Below are 19,485 nucleotides of genomic sequence, written 5' to 3' on the forward strand. Positions count from 1 at the left end.
ACAGGTAATAAAAAATCATGATTTAACCTGCACTGTTCTGATCTGCAGATTGAGATGTCTTGTTATGTAAGTGACTTGTGAGTTGCTGGCTTTGAATTCATATTAGAAATTCTCTCATGATGGAGATCTACTAGTTCATAGGGTTGTCTAGATGCCCTTGTTGAGAAGAAGAATGTGTGGTTCTCCACAGAGATGGAGCCTGTTTCTTCAAAGAGAAGGGTCTGAGATGTTCGTATGCCATGGCTAAATGGAAGCAACACAATATTTTTCCTTTTTTCTCTTTCCCTTTCTAGTATAGAGATTGATCAGAAACTGCAGGAAATTATGAAGCAAACGGGTTACTTGACCATTGGAGGGCAGGTGAGCTGACTTGACAGGTGCAGTAGTTCGAAATATATTGAAGCCTGATGTATATTAAGAATTAACCAAAAGCAACCCCCCACCCTTTTCAATATAAAATAGATTGACGAGTAGCTTCTCTATGTGCTCATCTTCTCACAGAGATACCAAGCAGAAATCAATGACCTAGAAAATCTGGGTGAGATTGGAAGTGGGACGTGTGGACAGGTGTGGAAAATGCGTTTCAAGAAGACTGGACACATCATAGCTGTGAAGGTGAGGTAGATCTACTGGGTGTTGAGTGGAAGATATCTTAAGATGAAAGGAAATGGCAGAGTTGGACTTCTAGAGGGTTCATTGCTGGTGAAACTCTTAGGTGCCACAGATTATTTGGTTCCTGTGTCAGCTGCTGAGAGAGAATCCAGCTGGGCAGGATTAAGTGGGCCTTAACTTTCTTTGATGGAAAGTAGTGATGCTCTGTGAATTAATCATAAAGCAGTTAAGGGCCATGAGGCCCTTTGTGGGTCAAAGCATTATCACCCACGACTCTTTAGTCTCTTTCTACTTCTGCTCCTGATTCTCATTCTCTTCTCTGTTCAGCAAATGCGTCGTTCTGGTAACAAAGAGGAGAACAAGAGGATTCTGATGGACCTGGATGTGGTGCTGAAGAGCCATGACTGTCCTTACATTGTTCAGTGCTTTGGAACTTTCATCACAAATGTAAATGAAGGCGATGCTACTGTTTTCTCAAGTCTTCCTGTATTTTTCAATGTATTTAGAACAGCCACATCATAATAACCTTAACATTACTTCTTTTTTTATCCCCCCCCCCTTAGACTGATGTTTTTATAGCCATGGAGCTAATGGGCACATGTGCAGAGAAGCTGAAAAAACGAATCCAAGGGCCCATCCCTGAGAGGATCTTGGGAAAGATGACTGTGGCGGTGAGGGTTTTGTTTTTTGTTTTTTGTTTTGCTTTTTAAATTTAGATCCCACATTTCCCCCATCTAGACATTGGCCCAGTTCACATGTCATGCTAAACATGGAACGAATAGCATGCTGGTATAGGCTACTTAATAGTACTCCTTCCCTGCTCCAGCTGTGGCAGATTCACAGATAAAACAAGCTATATATCTGGTCTGTCATGTCGCCTGGACTTGGGCTCATGGCTTGTTTCCTCCAAACAACTGATGAGTAGTAACACAGGTTTATTCTTGGGTTACCACTTGAGGTTTGTTTGGAGGAAACAAGCCATGAGTCCAGGTCCACACAACATGACAAGCTAGAATCTGGCTTGTTTTGTCTGACACAGAGGAGCCATTAATTGCTTCCAGGTTTCCATGATCATGGCTTTTAAGGAGATGTGTTGTGCTTCAAACTCCTTCCTGCATATGGCATCCAGGTATTTTTCTTTTTCAGCTGCGTTTTCTGCTGTTTTTGAAGGGACAGCAACCATTCTCCACTTGTTATTTGTTATTTTATATACCATTCTCCTCCATTTACTTGAGCCTCACACGTCTGTTTCTCTTTTGGCACACAGAATTGAGCTAAGCTTCCCTGCTTGGAGCAAAATGCTGTTGTGGACAGCAGAGGGAGTAAGATTTTTTAAATAGTGACTGCACTGTTGGGCGGATTTTGGCAAAATTTGGAACCCAGGAGTGGGTGCTCTGTTCTGTGTGGTTGTTTTGATTTCCTTTTGGCCATGTGCGCCCCCCCCCTTGATGCTGCATAATGAGATGTGGTAAAATCTAGGGCTCAGTTGAAGAGTCTGAAGTATTATCATACCCCACTGAAAACTATGAAGCCCAATATCTCACCTTAGGATTCCAAGAATAGTAACAGCATTTCAATAGTAACAACAGTTCATGAACATGCCACCTTTCTTTTTTCCCCGGTGGTATCCCTGAAAACTGCTTGGTAAACTACATGACTGAAGGGCTGTGCTGTAACGCTGTCTCCCCACAAGTTGTTGTGTATACAAGACGTTTTGCCCCAGATAGCTGAAACTATCTTTTCCAAGTATCACGAAAGCCTCAGACTGATTGCTGAGTGCATAACCTTTGTTCTCTAAGCAGCACATGTTTTTACAGGCACGTTGATAAAAGGGTATCATGAGTTCTAGACTAGTTCTGAGTTGTTTTCCTTATAGTGAGCAATGATTAATTCTTCTGCATTGTTTCCGATGTGTTGCTTTCAGATTGTCAAAGCGCTCTACTATCTGAAAGAGAAGCATGGTGTCATCCATAGAGATGTGAAGCCTTCAAATATCTTGTTGGATGAGAGGGGGCAAATCAAATTGTGTGACTTCGGGATCAGTGGGAGGCTGGTGGACTCGAAAGCCAAAACCCGGAGTGCTGGTTGCGCAGCATATATGGCGGTAAGAGATGGGCAGATGGCGAGAGAACAGCAGCAGGAATCTTGCTGTGCTGTGATGGAACTGAGTAACAAAAAACCTAAAAAACAACAACAACTGACATTGTATGTTGCTCTTCCTACAAATTGCTCAGAATAGCTTGTGTATGATTTAATTAAATACTCTTTATTTGTTAAACTTTTATGTCATTCTTCCTCCAAGCTGCTTTGCATGGGTTGGGTATGATCCCTAGCAGTCTCATCCTAGCAGTGCTCTAGGCCAGACCCGCTTCATTGCAGCCGTTGAAATGCACCATGTGTCTCGATAACTTCTCTCCCGGACTAAGAATTCCATCGCTTGCATTTTACTATAGAAAGTTGTTACTAGAATTGGCCTGAGCTTTTGGGAAACTGTATGGCAACTATTACGCAGATGCTGTTACGGTATCAAAACAGCCTGCATTTTGTCTTAGCAACATCCAGTAGGATTCAGCTAAGTTTTTGTGTGCATGGAACAAGGCCCACTCATGCAGTGAGACTCTCCCTCCTCTCCCCATGTACCCATGTGCTTCCCCCTAAATCTGCTCTGGAAGGTTGAGGGAACCCCCAGAACAGGTTTAGGAGGATGGGGGAAGTCTTGTTGTGTGAGTGGCGTTCATTCTGTGCACACCCACACACCCACTTCATGCTGCATTTAATTCCACCCATGGTTTGGCTTCTGTAATTTGGGGAATCTTGCTAGGTGCAGATAAGAGACCAGTAGCAAAGATTTTTGACCGAATTTGTAATAATTTTTTTGTTTCCAGCCTGAGAGAATAGATCCCCCTGATCCCTCAAAACCAGATTATGATATCCGTGCAGATGTTTGGAGCCTGGGCATCTCTCTGGTAAGTAAAACCCGCTCCCCATTTTTAAGGAAATTTGTGTACCTTAATATGCTTGTTGGGATCTTCAGGTTCTGGATCATATCTCAACCATCCTTTAATGTATGCAGTGCTTAATACATGACATAAACAGCAATAAGCTTTGGGGTGAGTGTTTCTTCAATTTTTTTAAATGGAGTTAACTGATTCAAAGGAGGCTGAATTCTGGCTATCCTGAACCCCATTTTTGTCTCTGCTGTTGAGGCTGGATAAGCCAAGTGATCATTCTGTTCCACATTTCTTCCCTTTCTTGCTCTCGTCTCTTTCTGTACAATCATTTAGAATTGTGTTGTTTGTATGAATTTTTATCTATTTGCTTTTGTTATAAACTGCCGTGCGGCTTATATGCAAATAGTGGCATATACATCACTGAAGCATCATTGAAGAAACAAAAAAAAATTCCTTCCAGTAGCACCTTAAAGACCAACTAAGTTAGTTCTTGGTATGAGCTTTTGTGTGCATGCACACGAAAGCTCATACCAAGAACTAACTTAGTTGGTCTTTAAGGTGCTACTGGAAGGAATTTTTTTTGTTTTGACTATGGCAGACCAACACGGCTACCTATCTGTAACTGCATCATTGAAGAGATGCTGATGATAATAATGCTTTTTAGATTATTCCCATTTTTAAGCACTTATTCTTCATTTCTCTACCACCCTTAATGCAGGTTGAGCTGGCTACAGGTCAGTTCCCCTACAAGAACTGTAAAACAGATTTTGAAGTCCTCACCAAGGTGTTGCAGGAAGATCCTCCCCTTCTCCCAAACAACATGGGATTTTCTGTGGATTTCCAGTCCTTTGTGAAAGACTGGTGAGTGAAGTGCCTTAAATTCATGTTATGTAGAGCAGCTGCTTCAACATTTCTTACATAGACAGGAAGCCCTGCAGTTCCAGCTGGTTCCTCACTTTCCTGATGAACTCTTGCACACCAGTTGCTTTCTCAAATATTGGTTAATGTTCATTCTAGGGCACCCCATCTTCAATACTATTAATAGTGTAGGTAAAAGAATTGGAACTGTTCTGCTTGTTCAAACTGGTACCATGCTCTTCTAAAGACTGAACTCAACCTGTGCTGGTGATTTCCACCTAGAAAGGAAATCCCATATCTGCCTCCAGGACAGCTGTGCTTAAATTCTGGGCTAGCACATCGTTGTGTATGACCTCTTCTTGTCTACACATTCCTGGCTCTTACCTCTTTTCTGTGTCTGATGCACCGATTCTTAAAGGTGTAGGAAATCCTTCATTGCCATGGAAATAAAAAGTAACATGTCGTAAGTTAGTTACATTTCCCCATCTTTCCTTGTTTCCATTCCTTCCAACAATTAGGCAGCTGTAAATGAATTGCACTCCTTGCAACTGGCATTGACACTTCCACAAATGTTCAAACAGAAAATCCTCTTCTGATAGTGATTGTTTTGTTTCTGTTAACTTTGAGCTTATGTGTCCAATTTGCCACTCCTGGATTCCATCATCCTCACGTAAGATTGTTGCAAACTGCCATGGGATACTGGGCATAGGAAGTTGACCCTGAAAGATTATTGGTACGGCAGGATAATGGACTTCATCCTGTTTGGCTGAGAGAGTCTGAAACTTAGAGTAGACCTATGTCAATATGAGCTCTGTTTGCAAGGATCCATTATGCATCAGGTAGTGGAAACATGCCGTGTTGGTTGCTCCATAAAATAAATTGGATCCTGTGTTTTGAATGTGTGTTTCTGTTATTTCTAGCCTTACTAAAGATCACCGGAAGAGACCAAAGTACAACAAGCTACTTGTAAGTATTGGTCACACCTCTTTCATTGTGAATATTTTTAAAAATCCCCCAGGGCTTGGGAAAAGGCCACAGTGGGTGCTTCTGCCAACCCTTAAAGTTTAGAAATAACCAGTAATATTTCTTGGAACTAGTTTGTGCCAACTGGCACGGAAGCTGAGATTAATAAAGTGACATCCTTTCTTTTCTCCACATAGTTTCTTTAAAGGAGAGGGAAAGTTCTTTTACTTTTTTATTTGACTTTGGTCAGATTTTTCCCTGCTCATGTTTGGTGCTGTTGTGTATCCTCCTCGTTGCTTAGCTATAGCTGACAACTGTTGCTCACAGCTCTGTAGAAATAACACAGGTGGTGTGACTCCCTTGCTTATTTTCCATCTCGTTTTGCCTGTTCCTTTGCAGGAACATAACTTCATCAAGCGTTATGAGACACTGGAAGTGGATGTGGCGTCCTGGTTCAAAGATGTCATGGCTAAGACAGAGTCACCCCGCACGAGTAGCATCCTTAGCCAGCACCACCTGCCATTCTTCACCAGGTAGCCATGTAGAGTGGCTATTGTGCCAAGGAAGGACCCCTTGGCAGACAGAGCTTGCAAGGTGGGGCAAGAGAGAGCACCACAACAACAGACACCTGCCCTCACAACAGCAACTCTTCAGTGGCATGAATTGTTTGCTTCACCTGCTCAAATCACCCTTGCCCACCTTGTCTTTTCCTTCAGTATTGCCATGAAGAGATGGGGTGGCTGTCTGGTCTTTCTGGAATGTGGGTGTGTTCTAGAGCCATTGGCATTTCTGGCGCCAGGCAGCCCAAGAATACAAGGCCTTTTCCAGCCTGTGCTTGTTATCTTTCTGTGATAGAGCGCCTGCCATCCGGAGTTGCCACGAAGTGACAGCTGCTCCCTGCTTGTCTCTCTCCACCTTGTCTGGAGGCTCAACAGTGACCCTTGCTCACGCACTGTGAACAGACACAAAACACAAAAGGAAAAAGAAGATATTTTTTTTACCACTTATTTATTAAGTTTGGACTTGTGGTGCTGCGGGCCGCCTGCTGCACCCGTTCACCCATCCCTGCGTTATTAATGTCTGTTTTTGTTTTTCGTTTTTTCATTTGTGTTTTTGGGATTGTATTTGCTGAGGGGGAATGGGGCTGGACGTAGATGGGTCGTCTGCTGCTTTAGATTCTGAGCTTAGCTGTTGCTGTTGTCTTGGTTTCATTTTTTCTTAGGGCTTGGGGAGACAGGAAAGTGTAGGTTTGAGAATTATTCTCATCCAAGAGTAGCTCAGTTAAAGTGATTTTTTCCCTCTTCAATTCTTTTTGAACTCAGGGGTTCCTATTCTTTTGTTTTGAGCGTGAACAAAGTTTTGCCAGTGGTGTTTTATTTACCAAAGTGTGTGTTTGGTGCTAGGATAAATGCTTGTTCATTTTCTTCCAGTATTTAAGAAAAGGAAAAGCAGAACTTAAAAGATAATCCTGGCATCAAGAAAGCCATTTTTAAAAAAAGATTCAGCCCAAATGATTCTTACTGCTGTGTCTTAGGGATTCTTTAATATATTTAAATAGTAACACATTTATGCCCTATTGTGGACTTTATTGACTCGATTCTTAACTGGTCACAAGTGTGTATCTCCAGTTGAGAATTGGTCAGAGTTTGCTCTTTGGAGATCATGGGCTAGAATCTGCACTGTCTGTCTAGATGCTCAGACTTCATGAAATCTCAGACGCGGGATTCTAAATTATCCAAAAGGCTTGGAGGATGAAGGCTGAGCATCCTCCTCAATCCTACTCTTTCAGAATAAAGCTTTTTTTTCCTGCTAGTGTTTTTAACAGGATAAGAAGCCAGAAGGGACAGAATTCCAGTCAACTCTAATTGACAGGCATTCCCAAAGTGTTGGGGCCATGCTGTAGGCACCAAGGTCTCTGGGTCATTGAAGTTGTCATATAAACCTTTAGGAGCAACAATTGCCACCATCAGCCTTGGGAATGAGAGGTGGTCAGAGACTTTGGGAATGAATCCTGGTTTTCTTCTTGAGTCAATTCTGCCAATAACAATTGCATTTCAGGTAGTCCAGAGGTTAAAGCACAGTCCTGAAGCTCTGACTGTTAACCTGAAGGTGAGGCTTATTCCTGCTTTCTCTTGCTAGCAAAGGTTGGAGTACCATAATCTTAGCTCTTGTCTCAATCCTATGGATATGTGGGTTAGTGTGGTTACTTGTGGCGCAGGCATGATGATGCACTAGATGTATAGATCAACTATACTAGATGTATAGATCAACTTCATAAACCAACACACACACGCACATAGAAGTTTTAAACTAAAGTCATAACAGTACTTGGGATGTCCTGAAAAGGAGATGCACCTGTGGTCATTGATGAGGCTGGGCTGTCTGCTTAATACAAGTCCTTGAGACATGATTCCATCTATGTTCTGGCTGTTTCCAGGGCGGAGCTCCTATATTGTATTATGCTTCCAAAGGGAGCCAAAATTAGGTACATTCAGTGGCAGAATTAGTGGAAGAAGGAGTAGTTATAGCATAATCCATGTTTGGGCATGTCCTACAAAGTGCTTGGGGGTGCTGGGCAACCTGCCAGAAAGTCAGACCAGACCAAGAGCGTCCTTTGAAAATGGGGCAGTGCACTTGCTTGATTTGTGAAGAAGTGGGTGTGTGTTTTCTGTGACTGATTAGATTTTTAGAGTGGATAGTTGCTAACAAAATGAGGCAAGTTACCAAAGAGCTTGGAGGACATGGAGAGTTCATTTCCTGAGAGGGTGGAGGTCTTCATTCCTTGTGACTGGGACATCGTTACAACACAGTGTGGAAGTTCAGTTATTCTGCTGACCTCAGTAGTGACTGTTAATGTGGCAGCATTTTTCGGAATATGAAGGAAGGCAATTTCATTTGCACACAGGCTTTATGAGTAGGTGGTTTTGTGTCTAAAAGAAAATGGATGGAGTGTATTATATGAAAAGACATTTGCTGTATGAGAGAAAGTTGGAAGTGAAGAGCTGGTGAAAACTAAAGGGCAGTGAGCAGAGACAGAAAGTTTCAGATTTAAGATGCGTCCATACTGTTGAAACAGTGAGTGAATATTAATGGTTTTTATGGAAGTGGAGTAGGAAAAGCAATGAAGTCTACCTGTGGGTGTAAAACAGAAGGTGGTGCTGTGGTGCATGTTTAAGAGATGCCTAGCCTCCAAGATGAATTCCTTTAGTATTGTGGAGGCTTCAACAACATGTTTATTTAGCCTCTTCTGGGAACTTTGGCTATGATGTCTTCCTAAACTCTCTAGAATTTTAAGAAAATCTGAGTGTTTTCCAAAGACATTATGCCACAGTTTGAAAGTAGCTTGAAAATAGTGTGCTAAACCATAGTTTGAGAACCAGGAACAAACAACAAACTCACACATTTACCTTTCCCATTAGTGATCTGATCTTGTTAGAGTAAACTACAGTTTCCCATTGGATCTGAAATAGTAAACCGAGCTGTTACAGTTCTCTAGCAGTAATAATAAACCATGGTTTGATCCTGGTTAGTAAAATAACAGTTTGCCAATTCAGCCATAATGGGGAATTGCAGCTGAAACTAACCAGGATCTCTGCACCAACACAGGGTGGGGGTAAAGGGGGAGAATGCATGCCTGATGTTTGCTGACTTCCTAAACTTTGATTTAGAGAGTCAGTAATGTACATCCAGACATGGTTTTGATTTCAAGATATTGAGTCGTGCTTTTCAAAAAAATAAATAAATGGGTGGTTCTGCATAGGCACAAGACTTTGTTATTTTCAATAGCAAGATATTTTTGTCGTATTGGAAGCTCTTTGGGTAGAGGACAAACAATAGTAGAAATGCAGTTTTGTGTTTCACTTGAGCAAAATAACAAGAAAGCTCATATTAAGACTACTTGGAGATATCATCTATCGGCGTGAAGGGCATAGGAGATCATTTTGCCACAGAAATGTGTTTTGGTTAGGAATCGTTCAGGCTTCCCAACTTCAAATTGATACAAGAATGATCCCATAAAGATGCAGATTTGAGATGTCACTTGCACACAAAAAATGGTTTGGAGAAGAGTAAAGCATGCTTTCTAGGGCATCTTCCACAAGATGACAAGAAGAGCAGTACACTGTCAAAATATTGAACTGCCTAGAGAAGGAGTGGGGAGAGGGTAAAACCTTTTATAGCAGAGGACAAGGCAGAGTGTCTGAAAGATATAATGAGAAACTCATAGGAGAACTAAAGCCCTGGTGACCAGTAGGACCAGTTGCAGTAGTCTTCTCCGTGGATGATCAGGGTGGCCTGTCTATCTCAGTGATAGGCCCTCACCTTTCTGCTTGCTTTTGCACAGTCCAGCAATTGCAGAGTTAATCACTACTTTTGAGAATTCATCTTGGAAAGTAGGCCGGTAGTCATCAAAGGTCTGGGCGTGTTTTGTCGGGGAAGTGAAGCACCTTGGGTAGAGAATGCTGGCGCAGGTGAGGGAACAGAGGAGATATTGGAAGTGTGAAAAGTTGGACTCGAGATCCAGGTGGAAGAACAGCACGTGCAAGTTGAGAATGGCACTGGGCCGCGTGTAGAAGAAAGTGGTGTTTAAATTGGATGTCAAGTTAATGTGCGGAGTGTACTGGGAAGTACAGAAGGTGTGGGAAAGAGATAAATAGAAAGGGTTGGTAGAAGCAGTCCAATGGGAGCCGTTTTATTGCCTTGTCCTAAAAGCTGGGTGTGCCCTCCTTTTGGCTCTACAACCTGTTCTTCCATTGGACTTCTATGAAATGTACTTTAGCAAATGAAGTATACTAGTTGGCAGAGAATTGGTGATACATAGTATGACAACTGGCGCTGGTACCTTTCCAAAGTGGCTGATATCTAAAAGTGGAACTAGGAGTGGATCTACCTTCTGGCTTGACCTAAAAACCATGGTTTAGCTTTAGAGCACAGAGCCTCTCAAAACTTTTTTATTAGCCGTTGCCAGCATGAATTGGTTAGATGTGCACCACAGCCCTAATCTTTAGTGGCTGGCTAGGCCCTGGAAATCTTAAATCAAGAAGCATTGGTTGGAAGAAGATAGTTGAGAGTACAATAATGTTATTAGAGCACTGGGTTTTCTAGTGCTAATGGAAAGCAGGTGCCCCTAATGATGGGATTGGCTTTGCAATGATGAGATTTTTCTCTCTAAAGATGGCTTTTGGGTTTTGTTTCTTCTTGGTGTTTAAGAATTTGTAGGTATCTGCTTTGCTGCTCCTAAAAGCTTTATTCCGTTTAAGATTCCAAGTGATGGAACTGTCAGGTCCTATGAATAAGTGCCTCCTGTAATGTAACTCTTGAAAAACTATTTTGTCCATTGATTTTTTTAGTGGATATTTATTGAACATTTGTGTCGTATCTTGTGAACTTGGAATTTAAGAAAAGAGCCCTTTAAAAAAAAAGTTGCCTAAAATAAGTAACTTCAGCCTTGCGCTGTTTTAACTTTCCATCTGGAAGCTTGTTCCAGCCATTAAATAAATATATAAATCTTTTGGCTCTCCGTTCTCTAGTGCCTCAAGATGTCAAGGTTTAGAAGTGCTCCTCCCACAGAGTTGTGAAATAAATTTGCCTACATGTTTGGAAATGTGACGTATGAGATTTTTCCTGCACATTTCATCATATGTACAGCAGAGCAGTAGCTAGAAGAGATACCAAGAGATTTCTCCAGGTGTCTGAGTTTGTGTTCTTGTCTTAGGAAGGCAAAAGATACCAGCAAGGGTCTTCAAGGGAATTAGACTGTTTGCATGCAGGTACTTCAGTACATAGTGAAGTATGTACTTGAGTATTTCTAAAATGACTATTAGATGAAACGCAGTACAATGACTTGGTAAAGTCCCAGAACTAAATCAGATTTTTTTAAAATAAAAAAATAGAAGTTGTGCAAATGTCAATTAAGGTTAAAATTCAAAATTGAAAATATTTCTTGTGAACTGAAAATTTATCCTGATGGAGAACATGGCCGAAGTGTTCAAAAAAATTGGGAGGGGTAGATTATAAAACATAATATTTACGCGGTTCAGAATTATTAGATTGTTGTTCAGCATTTGAAGCAGAAAATTTAAAAAATTGCACATTTGTCCCTTTCAAGAAATGAGTTTGGATACAGTATTCTATTTCCCTTTGGACTTGAAGCTCTCAAACACAGCAGACCACCCAAAAACAATTGACCTCTTGAAGAGCCTGGTTCATCTTCCCTTTACTTCAAGAGAAAGCAAGAATAACCTCTTATCAGGAGATTGCCTAACTCTCAAATGTGGAAAGGTGTTTTCCATTCTCAAAAGAAGGTTATAATTTAGCTTGCCATGGTGGGGGGAGCATACAGGGGTGGGGTAGGTTTGGGAAACGTTAAAGGTTTTTTCAAACGTTCAAAAACACGGGATGTCTTTTCAAGAAAAATTGAGGAAAAAATGCAGTTTTATTGCATTTTTTAAATTATTTTTTTAATGTATTAATTTAGAACAATTCTTTGTTAATGTTATTTTTAATCTGGATGGCTAAATGTTTACAATCGCCTGCCTGACATCTGCTCTTAAAGTGTGTGGGGATATTGGGGTGGGTGGGTGGGGCACAGGTGTGCAGCGTGTGGTGCATGCAATTCAAATGGGGGATTTTAAAACAAACAAAACTGTAAAAAAAATAAATCATGCCAAAGGTAAGGCAGAGACTAGCTGGGTAGATGGTTATATTCTAGACATTAGCATTTCACTATATTCTCTATATACCATATATTATAAATTTGCATGTTAAAGTAAATAGAAGTAACTTCTATCTTATACAGAAAGGGACTTTAACTTTGGATTACTTGTAAATTTGGTCACTTGTCTTGATTCAGGACTGCCTGAACACCTTAAGCTTTAGGGGCTGCTTGATTTTGTTTTTGTATTTTGTTTTATTTTTGTAGCCACCAAACTTTTGCTTTGCTGCCTTTTCATTAAAAAGGGCATGATCCAAAGTTTCATAGAGGGGTTTGAGAGCAGAGCTACTGAGTGGTGGCAGCCAAATTGACTTGAGTTGCAGCCACCATAGAACTAGTAGCCAATTTGCTGTATCTTCTCCAATGCTGTATCTTCCTTTGCTGACCTGTTATACTGAAATCGGCGTCATGGAAGCTTTGTGTCACGGACATCCACCAGGACAATGCTGTACTCATGTGAGCAGTCAGAAGGTTTCAGACGGCCAGCAGTTTAGCTTTGCTTGCTCAACCAACCTCCCTCATGTTAGTTCCAAGTAATCAAAGCTACACTTTTGTGCACATTTATTTATTGCCCACAGGGAACTGTGTGTGTGTGTGTGTTTAATTTATTTTTTAAAACTTCCCTTTCTTTGACTTCTTATGGAGGGTGTATTTTTCATTTATAGTATTTGGTGAGTAGACTGTTTTCTCAAAGTGGAGGAATGGAGCCTCACAAACAGATTTAATTTCAGGTTGCAGACCACAGTCCAAATTAATTCCAGTGCTTGATTCTTCTCTAAGAGACTTGAAATGCTTGGGCTGTGGTTGGGCACGTGAAGTCTTGGAGTCATGTAACTTTAAAATTCCCGGGATTCAATATCATAAGGCTAAGAGTCGGTGAAGTTGCTCATAGGTAATATTGGAAGAAGGACTGAGGCTGGAAATAAAGAGAATCATGATTATGCAGATTGACCAAACTCTGTGTTGAAGAATTCATGAAATTTGCTTTAAAATGATAATTAAGCTGATAAGTTGAATATTTATGCTTGCCTGCTGGCTTCAGAATTTTAATGTAGAACAAGTGCTAGTCAGTTACCTTTTAAGAATTTTTTTTTTTCTAATGTAGATCAAGCTGTTCTAGGTTATTCTCCAAACACCCGATTCACAAGATTTGCAGTCAAATTTATAGCCCTGTAAAAGAGGAAGATTGACCAGGAGATGAGTTGGAGAAATTGCAGACACCCTGCCAATATTGAGTTTTATTCCCAAGTAGAGAGAAAATACTGTTCCTCTGTAGCTGTAGTGGATTTTGCCCAAATACAAGAACACAATATTTCAGGATGGTAGCATAGGAATTGGCATGCAACATGAACTGATGGGGGGTGCCTGTAGGTAGAGGAAGGGGACTTAGGAGAGACAGTTCACATTACTTGTTTCTGTCACATCCTAGTTTTAGAGATGGTTTGAACACTCACACAGTGAAGTTTGGAGAAATGGTTCTCTCAGAGAACTTTGGGATCAGGTCTGGAGAGAAGTCCTGTTTCGTTTATCCTGCTTAAGGGGAGCTTCTTAAAAACAACAAAATTGTCATCATATATATATATATACACTTACCTGTAGAGTGGTTCTTAATTTTTTAAAAAATAATAATTTGGCTCTAGTTTCACATTGGTGCTGTAAACCAAACCATTTTAAAAAAAGAAAGTAATGCTCTATATACCAAAGTATTTCAGCTATTTGTTTGGAAGTTTGTGGAGTTTTTAATATCATAACCATCTCCTTCCTATCCCCACAGCAGGTCATTTTATTAGTAGCTCTCCTTACTTACTTCCAGTTTAATGTCTGGTTAATGGACCCTCTTTATCTTGTTGGAGGGTTTTTCCCCACCAGCACCAGTTGTTCCCAGAGCCATTTGTCACGGGCAAGAAAAGGTTTAATGTGGCTTAGTATGCTAGATGTTATAATGACGTTCAGAAAGCATGGAAATGGCTTATCCCTGGGATAACATGTTGAGTAAATTCCAATAAAGTAAGTACTGGAGTTTGTCTCAGGAGAGGAATGTTCTGATTTATGATTTGATTTTAAATGATTTCAGGCTTAGAGTGCCCTAGGCCCTCTGGCCAGTTTTGGGGGTGAGTGGATAATTTGCTGAGCTCATTGCTTTCCCTACATGCTGAGAAATCAGAAATCGAGCAGTTGCCCTTTTTAAAATATCAGTTGTACCTTGGATTTTAAAAGATAATAAGAGAATAATATCTCCCTGGGGTGTCTTCAAGAGTCTTTGTGAAACACTCCTTTCTGTGCCCTATGGGACCCAACCTTGTAGGTTCAGTCCAGCAACATAGGACAATTCAGTGTCACTTATTTCCAGTTATGGTTTGCTAGTCACCCCTCAGTGCGATTTCACTGTCCGAAATTTCACTGCCAACTACTTGGCATGCACCAAATTTTAGAACAGAGACTTTCCTTTTCCTAGTCAGCACCCCACCTCCCCGTCAGCAGTCCAAACAGCTTGTCAGAAGTAGTTGCCTGCCTCCAAGCAGCGAGGCCAGTCTGATCAATTTTAGTGGAACTTTTGGATTTAGAAACATACCTACAATAGTATAAGGTAAATGACATTCTTGCTTACTTTTGAAAAGCTTTTTTTTTACTCTGTTTGTAAAAACCCTCATAGAAGCTTAAAAATAAAACTCTCTTTCCCTAAATGTCTGTTTCTTTCCATTTCATGCACAATTTTAAAGCAGCTTCCTTCCCCAGAACGAACTTCTTGGATTTTGTACTTGGAATCAACAAGAAAGGCATCCTGGCAACCTTAAGGGACTCCATCATGGTTTTAAATGGGTGGAGAACCTGAGGCTAAGGGGACTCAGTGCAGCTCTCCAGGTCTCTCTCTTTAGCCTTTGGGACTCCCCCCAGTCCACACACACTCCGGCCTAGCTTCTCATCCTCCTCTACTAGTTTTTGACTGTCTGCATGAATGAAGGACAGAGAAGGGCTGCATATATATGTGGAAGCTAGCCTACTGTCCAAAGGTAAAGTTCACATTTGTTGTTCCACCCACATTTTGCCTCTGCCCATTGTCTCTGCTGCCCATCCCCAGAGGTCGCCCAGGAGGGAATGATGTGACCCACAGGCTAATAAAGGCTTCCCACTCCTGATCTAAAAGATTGATATTTCAGAGGTAGGAAGTGCTGAGATATCCGACAAACTTGAAGCTTGGAATAAGTATTATTAAAATTTCTATACTGTCCTTCACCCAAGGATTACAGTATGAGAAAACAAAATGTGTAACGTAACAAGCAGAAGAGAGTAGCAAGTGGGGAATGCATTAATTTGAGCAATATCTGTTTTGTCATTCAAAGAAGAAGGGTAACTGATAATTTGAAGATGGAGGGAAAATCATATTTGGTCTTTGGGCTGTACAGAGGCCTCCAAGCAGTTTACAGTTAAAACTAACGTAGCAGTTTCTGGGTGCGACGTTAAATCATGCAAATTGACTATTGGAACGTAATGTGCTGAATACATTTGCCACATGTCATCTGTCGTAAACTTGGGAAACGGTGACCTGTTGGCCTGTCCCCTGCATTTGTTTAATATGTAGAGTAAAAATGCTAAACTTGTCATAGAGGTGAGACTCAACTTACATGGGGGTTATGTTCTGGGGATGAATCAAGCCAGAATCCTGGATAGTCCATTTGCCTTACCTTGAGACAGCTGAAAATTGCTGAGGCGAACAGTGATGCAGCAGCAGAACCACTCACAAAATGGAAGCAGAGTTTGATAATTACTGGTGATGGTTTTTACTGATACCTAATCCATGTTAGAAAATTGACTAAATTCTTTGCTGAAGCATTTTTTGTGCGACTAGGAGCTCATCTTTCCTCAAGTTCAGTACTTTTGCTCTGGAGGTTTTGTGACTCAGCCTGCCCATTTTAGGCAGTATTTGCTGAATCAGAATCAAAATGCAGAAAGCTTATTCTTTTATATCTTCCCCTCCCCACCTCCACATTCTTCTCAAAAGTATTTTTACCCATCTCCTATAATTTCTTCCCCCATCCTTCTTCAGCTTTCTTTTCAAACCAGCCAGTTATTTCATTTCTCCTATCTGGGCCTTTTACATTTGCTACGTCTTCCTATCACAGCCTTCCTCTCTTATCCTTTTTCTTTTCTGTTCTTGGCTTGGAGTCAAATCCCTGCTCAGCTGTGAAGCTCACTTAGAACCCTTTCAAGAAGGACTGGTTTCTCAGCTTTACCTACTGCAGCGGCTGGAAGAGCATCAAAGTGCATTTAGTGCTGATGAAGGGACCCCACAACAGCAGCATCTGAGATAGTGTAAAAACTGCTTAAAAACCTGTAATAGATGAGAGTCCACCTTCTGAGGCAGTCCTCTGTCCACTGTCAAAACAGTTCAGGACGTTCTTCCTAATGTTTGTAATTTAAACAACAAACCTGCTCCATTTATGTGGCAACCTGTCAAATATGTAATGTCCGTCATCAGCCTTGGTCTCAGGCTCACTCATCATCTTTATTGCCCTCTTCCTTAAATTGTAGCGCCCTGTTCCTCAGGTGAAGTGACCAAAGCATTCTAGAGTGGTGCCATTACTCCTGAATGGGACACCGAAACTCCTGTTGATGCAGCTCAGGGTTGCATTATTACTTTCACATAAGCCTCAAGGCAATTTGCAGTTATACAATAAAAACAAAATAGATCTTAAAACGACATCCCCCCAGGCTTAAAAAATACAAATAAACCTCCAATGTAGAGATCCATTTGCTTGTTGTTTTCCCCCAAAAAAGAATCCCAACCCATTTGGAAACGCTTGTCTTTTTAGCCACTGCATTGAACTCTGACTCCAGTTTAGCTTGTGGTTTGCTAAAACCCTTGTTTGTTTCCCCATGTACTGTACATTAGACTAAAATTCCTCTCTGGGCTCTTTGAAGACTGTTTTAACATAAATGCAGTACTGTATGTTAAAACTTTTACAATTTGTGGCGAGGCTAATGTATCTGATTTAGTAACAGTCTGAACCTCATATTATTGAAGACAACACGAGCTGCCCTACTGAGCCAGATCATCCGTTTATTAGAATCTGATTCTTGCAGGAAGAAGGATGCTAGGCTGAGTGGACTCAGGACAGGAAGACCTTGATCACATGATACAGATTCAATTATGCTAGCGGAAGCCAGTGCAAGGACTTGTCACTAGCACAACACTCCTCTAGAACCTCCAGAACAGCAGGCAGGAGGAGGAGAGGAGACTGTTCCATTGCGCAAGCAGAACTCCTCACTCTGGATTGTATGCCACATGGTGCTCTCTCTCCTTCCTAACATGAGCTCTCTTGTTCACACTTCTAGCTTTGCCCTCCCTCCAGGATATGTCATTTCTTTGCTCCTTGCATATATTTCACATTTTTCATTTCCATCTGACAACAAGGGAGCACGCTTTGTCCTCACTGAGCTAAGTATTGATGGGGAAGAGGGGATCCCCTTTAGATTTTATATTTAAAGGATATTTTTGTACATCTGCAGATTTCAGCCGAGCACGCTCAACCTCCCTCTTGTTTCTTGGTCACTCTGCTTTGGTTCCCACCATCTTGGATTCGTTATTCAGGACACAGATGTTAAGAATAAGAGCTTTAAATAAGTACCTGGGCTTTGAACACACCTGCTTCCGTGCACTTCCATGTGAGCAGTTCAAATGGTCCCATTCTCAAGTTTGCTTTTGAAAAATAACCTTGGAGCGCAGCTCCGTTTAGCCCATAACTTTGCAAAGGTACAAAGGTCCAGTTAACATGTTGCACTCCACCATTTACAATCAAAGATAATATAGTAGCAATTTGTTACACCTTCACAATACTTTTAAGACCCAGAGCCTTGTGTTCTTAGCATGTTAGTTATATGACATATATATCTTGGGAACTCTAGTTTATTCCTCGGTAAGGTAAAGGTAAAGGTACCCCTGCCCGTACGGGCCAGTCTTGACAGACTCTGGGGTTGTGCGCCCATCTCACTTAAGAGGCCAGGGGCCAGCGCTGTCCGGAGACACTTCCGGGTCACGTGGCCAGCGTGACATCGCTGCTCTGGCGAGCCAGAGCCGCACACGGAAACTCCGTTTACCTTCCCGCTGGTAAGCGGTCCCTATTTATCTACTTGCACCCGGAGGTGCTTTCGAACTGCTAGGTTGGCAGGCGCTGGGACCGAGCAGCGGGAGCGCACCCCGCCGCAGGGATTCGAACCGCCGACTATTGTCCAGCAATTTAGGTCAACTCTCTGCTTTCTGTCTGGCTTAATATTTTCTCCTTCCCTCCCTTCCTCCCTTCCATGTCTGCAAATGAAAAGGCAAAGGCCAATGTAGCCCCACCCATCTGCGGACCCAGAAGTGTATCAGGCATTGGCAAGGAGGGACTGACAACTGTTTTTGCAAGAAAGGAAGGAATAGAGAGACTCCATGGCCAATTTGGGGGGGGGGAGGGAAGAGAGGCTATGAACCTCAATAATAAAAAGCAGGGCTGGCTTGACGTTTAATCTTCCATAATTAAACACTTCTGCAGTAGAGAACTCTGCTCACTCAGACATACTTTCCAGAAATGACTATGCCACATTCTTATGTACGAGTAGTAAACAAAGTTTATAAGAGAGAGAAAAATTCCATGGATGAGATAGAGGGGGAGGGAGTGAAACAACTCATAACATGGGATTTCTAGTCTAATATAAAACGATTGTATGCAAACTAACTGAGTTTTCAAAGGCAAGGAAGTTCCTGTGAAATTATTTTCTCTAAAGGTGTTGGATTTATTATTAATCAAATTTATATACTGCCCTAAACCCGCAGGTCTCAGGATGGTTCACATGAGTAATCCATACCGTGATTCCCCCAGGAACAGACATGGCCAGTAAAAAGTTAATAGGAGTTTTGACCCCCTTTGGAGTGGCAGGGATCAGATGAGCCCCTGTGGGAGCACCCTCGGGCCAGTCTTGAAAAGCCATGAGGCTACTTAACTTTGGGCGTCTGAGGAGTCTGCAACACTTACTGTAGGTTCTCATCTGGAAAATGTTTTATGTTCTATATTCAGTTGTAGGATGATGGGGATGATGATAATTATTATTATTTATATCCCGCCATAACCAGGCTAAGGGCGGCTAACATCAAAATATAAATACATTAAAACTTAAAATTCAGCAATTGACTGAAATACAGCTTAAAATCGGATTAAAATCAAATAAGATCAGAAGGCAACCGGCAAATTATGACTATAGGGGTTGGGAACCTTAGGTACACACCAGGTTCAGCTATTTATATGAACCGGTGAGAGGAATTAGAGAGACCTATTATATGTAGGGTCTTGTAGGAGGAGAGGGGTCAGACTGGGCCCTGACAAAAGGCCTGGCGGAACAGCTCTGTCTTACAGG

General features: G+C 41.5%; 1 protein-coding gene across 4 annotated transcripts in view; it reads left to right on the forward strand.

Annotated features, from left to right (window-relative positions):
* MAP2K7 (mitogen-activated protein kinase kinase 7) overlaps nt 1-14,780 on the forward strand; it is a 35,697-nt gene extending 20,917 nt beyond the window's left edge. For 3 of the 4 annotated variants that reach the window (XM_081898405.1, XM_081898404.1, XM_081898406.1), the window contains 9 exons: nt 294-360; nt 502-615; nt 940-1,059; nt 1,176-1,283; nt 2,537-2,716; nt 3,498-3,578; nt 4,282-4,424; nt 5,342-5,387; nt 5,784-14,780. In XM_081898405.1, the coding sequence (XP_081754531.1) occupies nt 294-360; nt 502-615; nt 940-1,059; nt 1,176-1,283; nt 2,537-2,716; nt 3,498-3,578; nt 4,282-4,424; nt 5,342-5,387; nt 5,784-5,921 (997 nt within the window). In that variant the 3' untranslated portion in view covers nt 5,922-14,780. The remainder of the gene's footprint in view (nt 1-293; nt 361-501; nt 616-939; nt 1,060-1,175; nt 1,284-2,536; nt 2,717-3,497; nt 3,579-4,281; nt 4,425-5,341; nt 5,388-5,783) is intronic. The other variant, XR_014165088.1, reaches the window with a different exon arrangement.
* Nucleotides 14,781-19,485: the final 4,705 nt, after the last annotated feature.

This window comes from Podarcis melisellensis (genome assembly GCF_964234715.1).
Source record: "Podarcis melisellensis genome assembly, chromosome: 2".
Taxonomy (NCBI): domain Eukaryota; kingdom Metazoa; phylum Chordata; class Lepidosauria; order Squamata; family Lacertidae; genus Podarcis; species Podarcis melisellensis.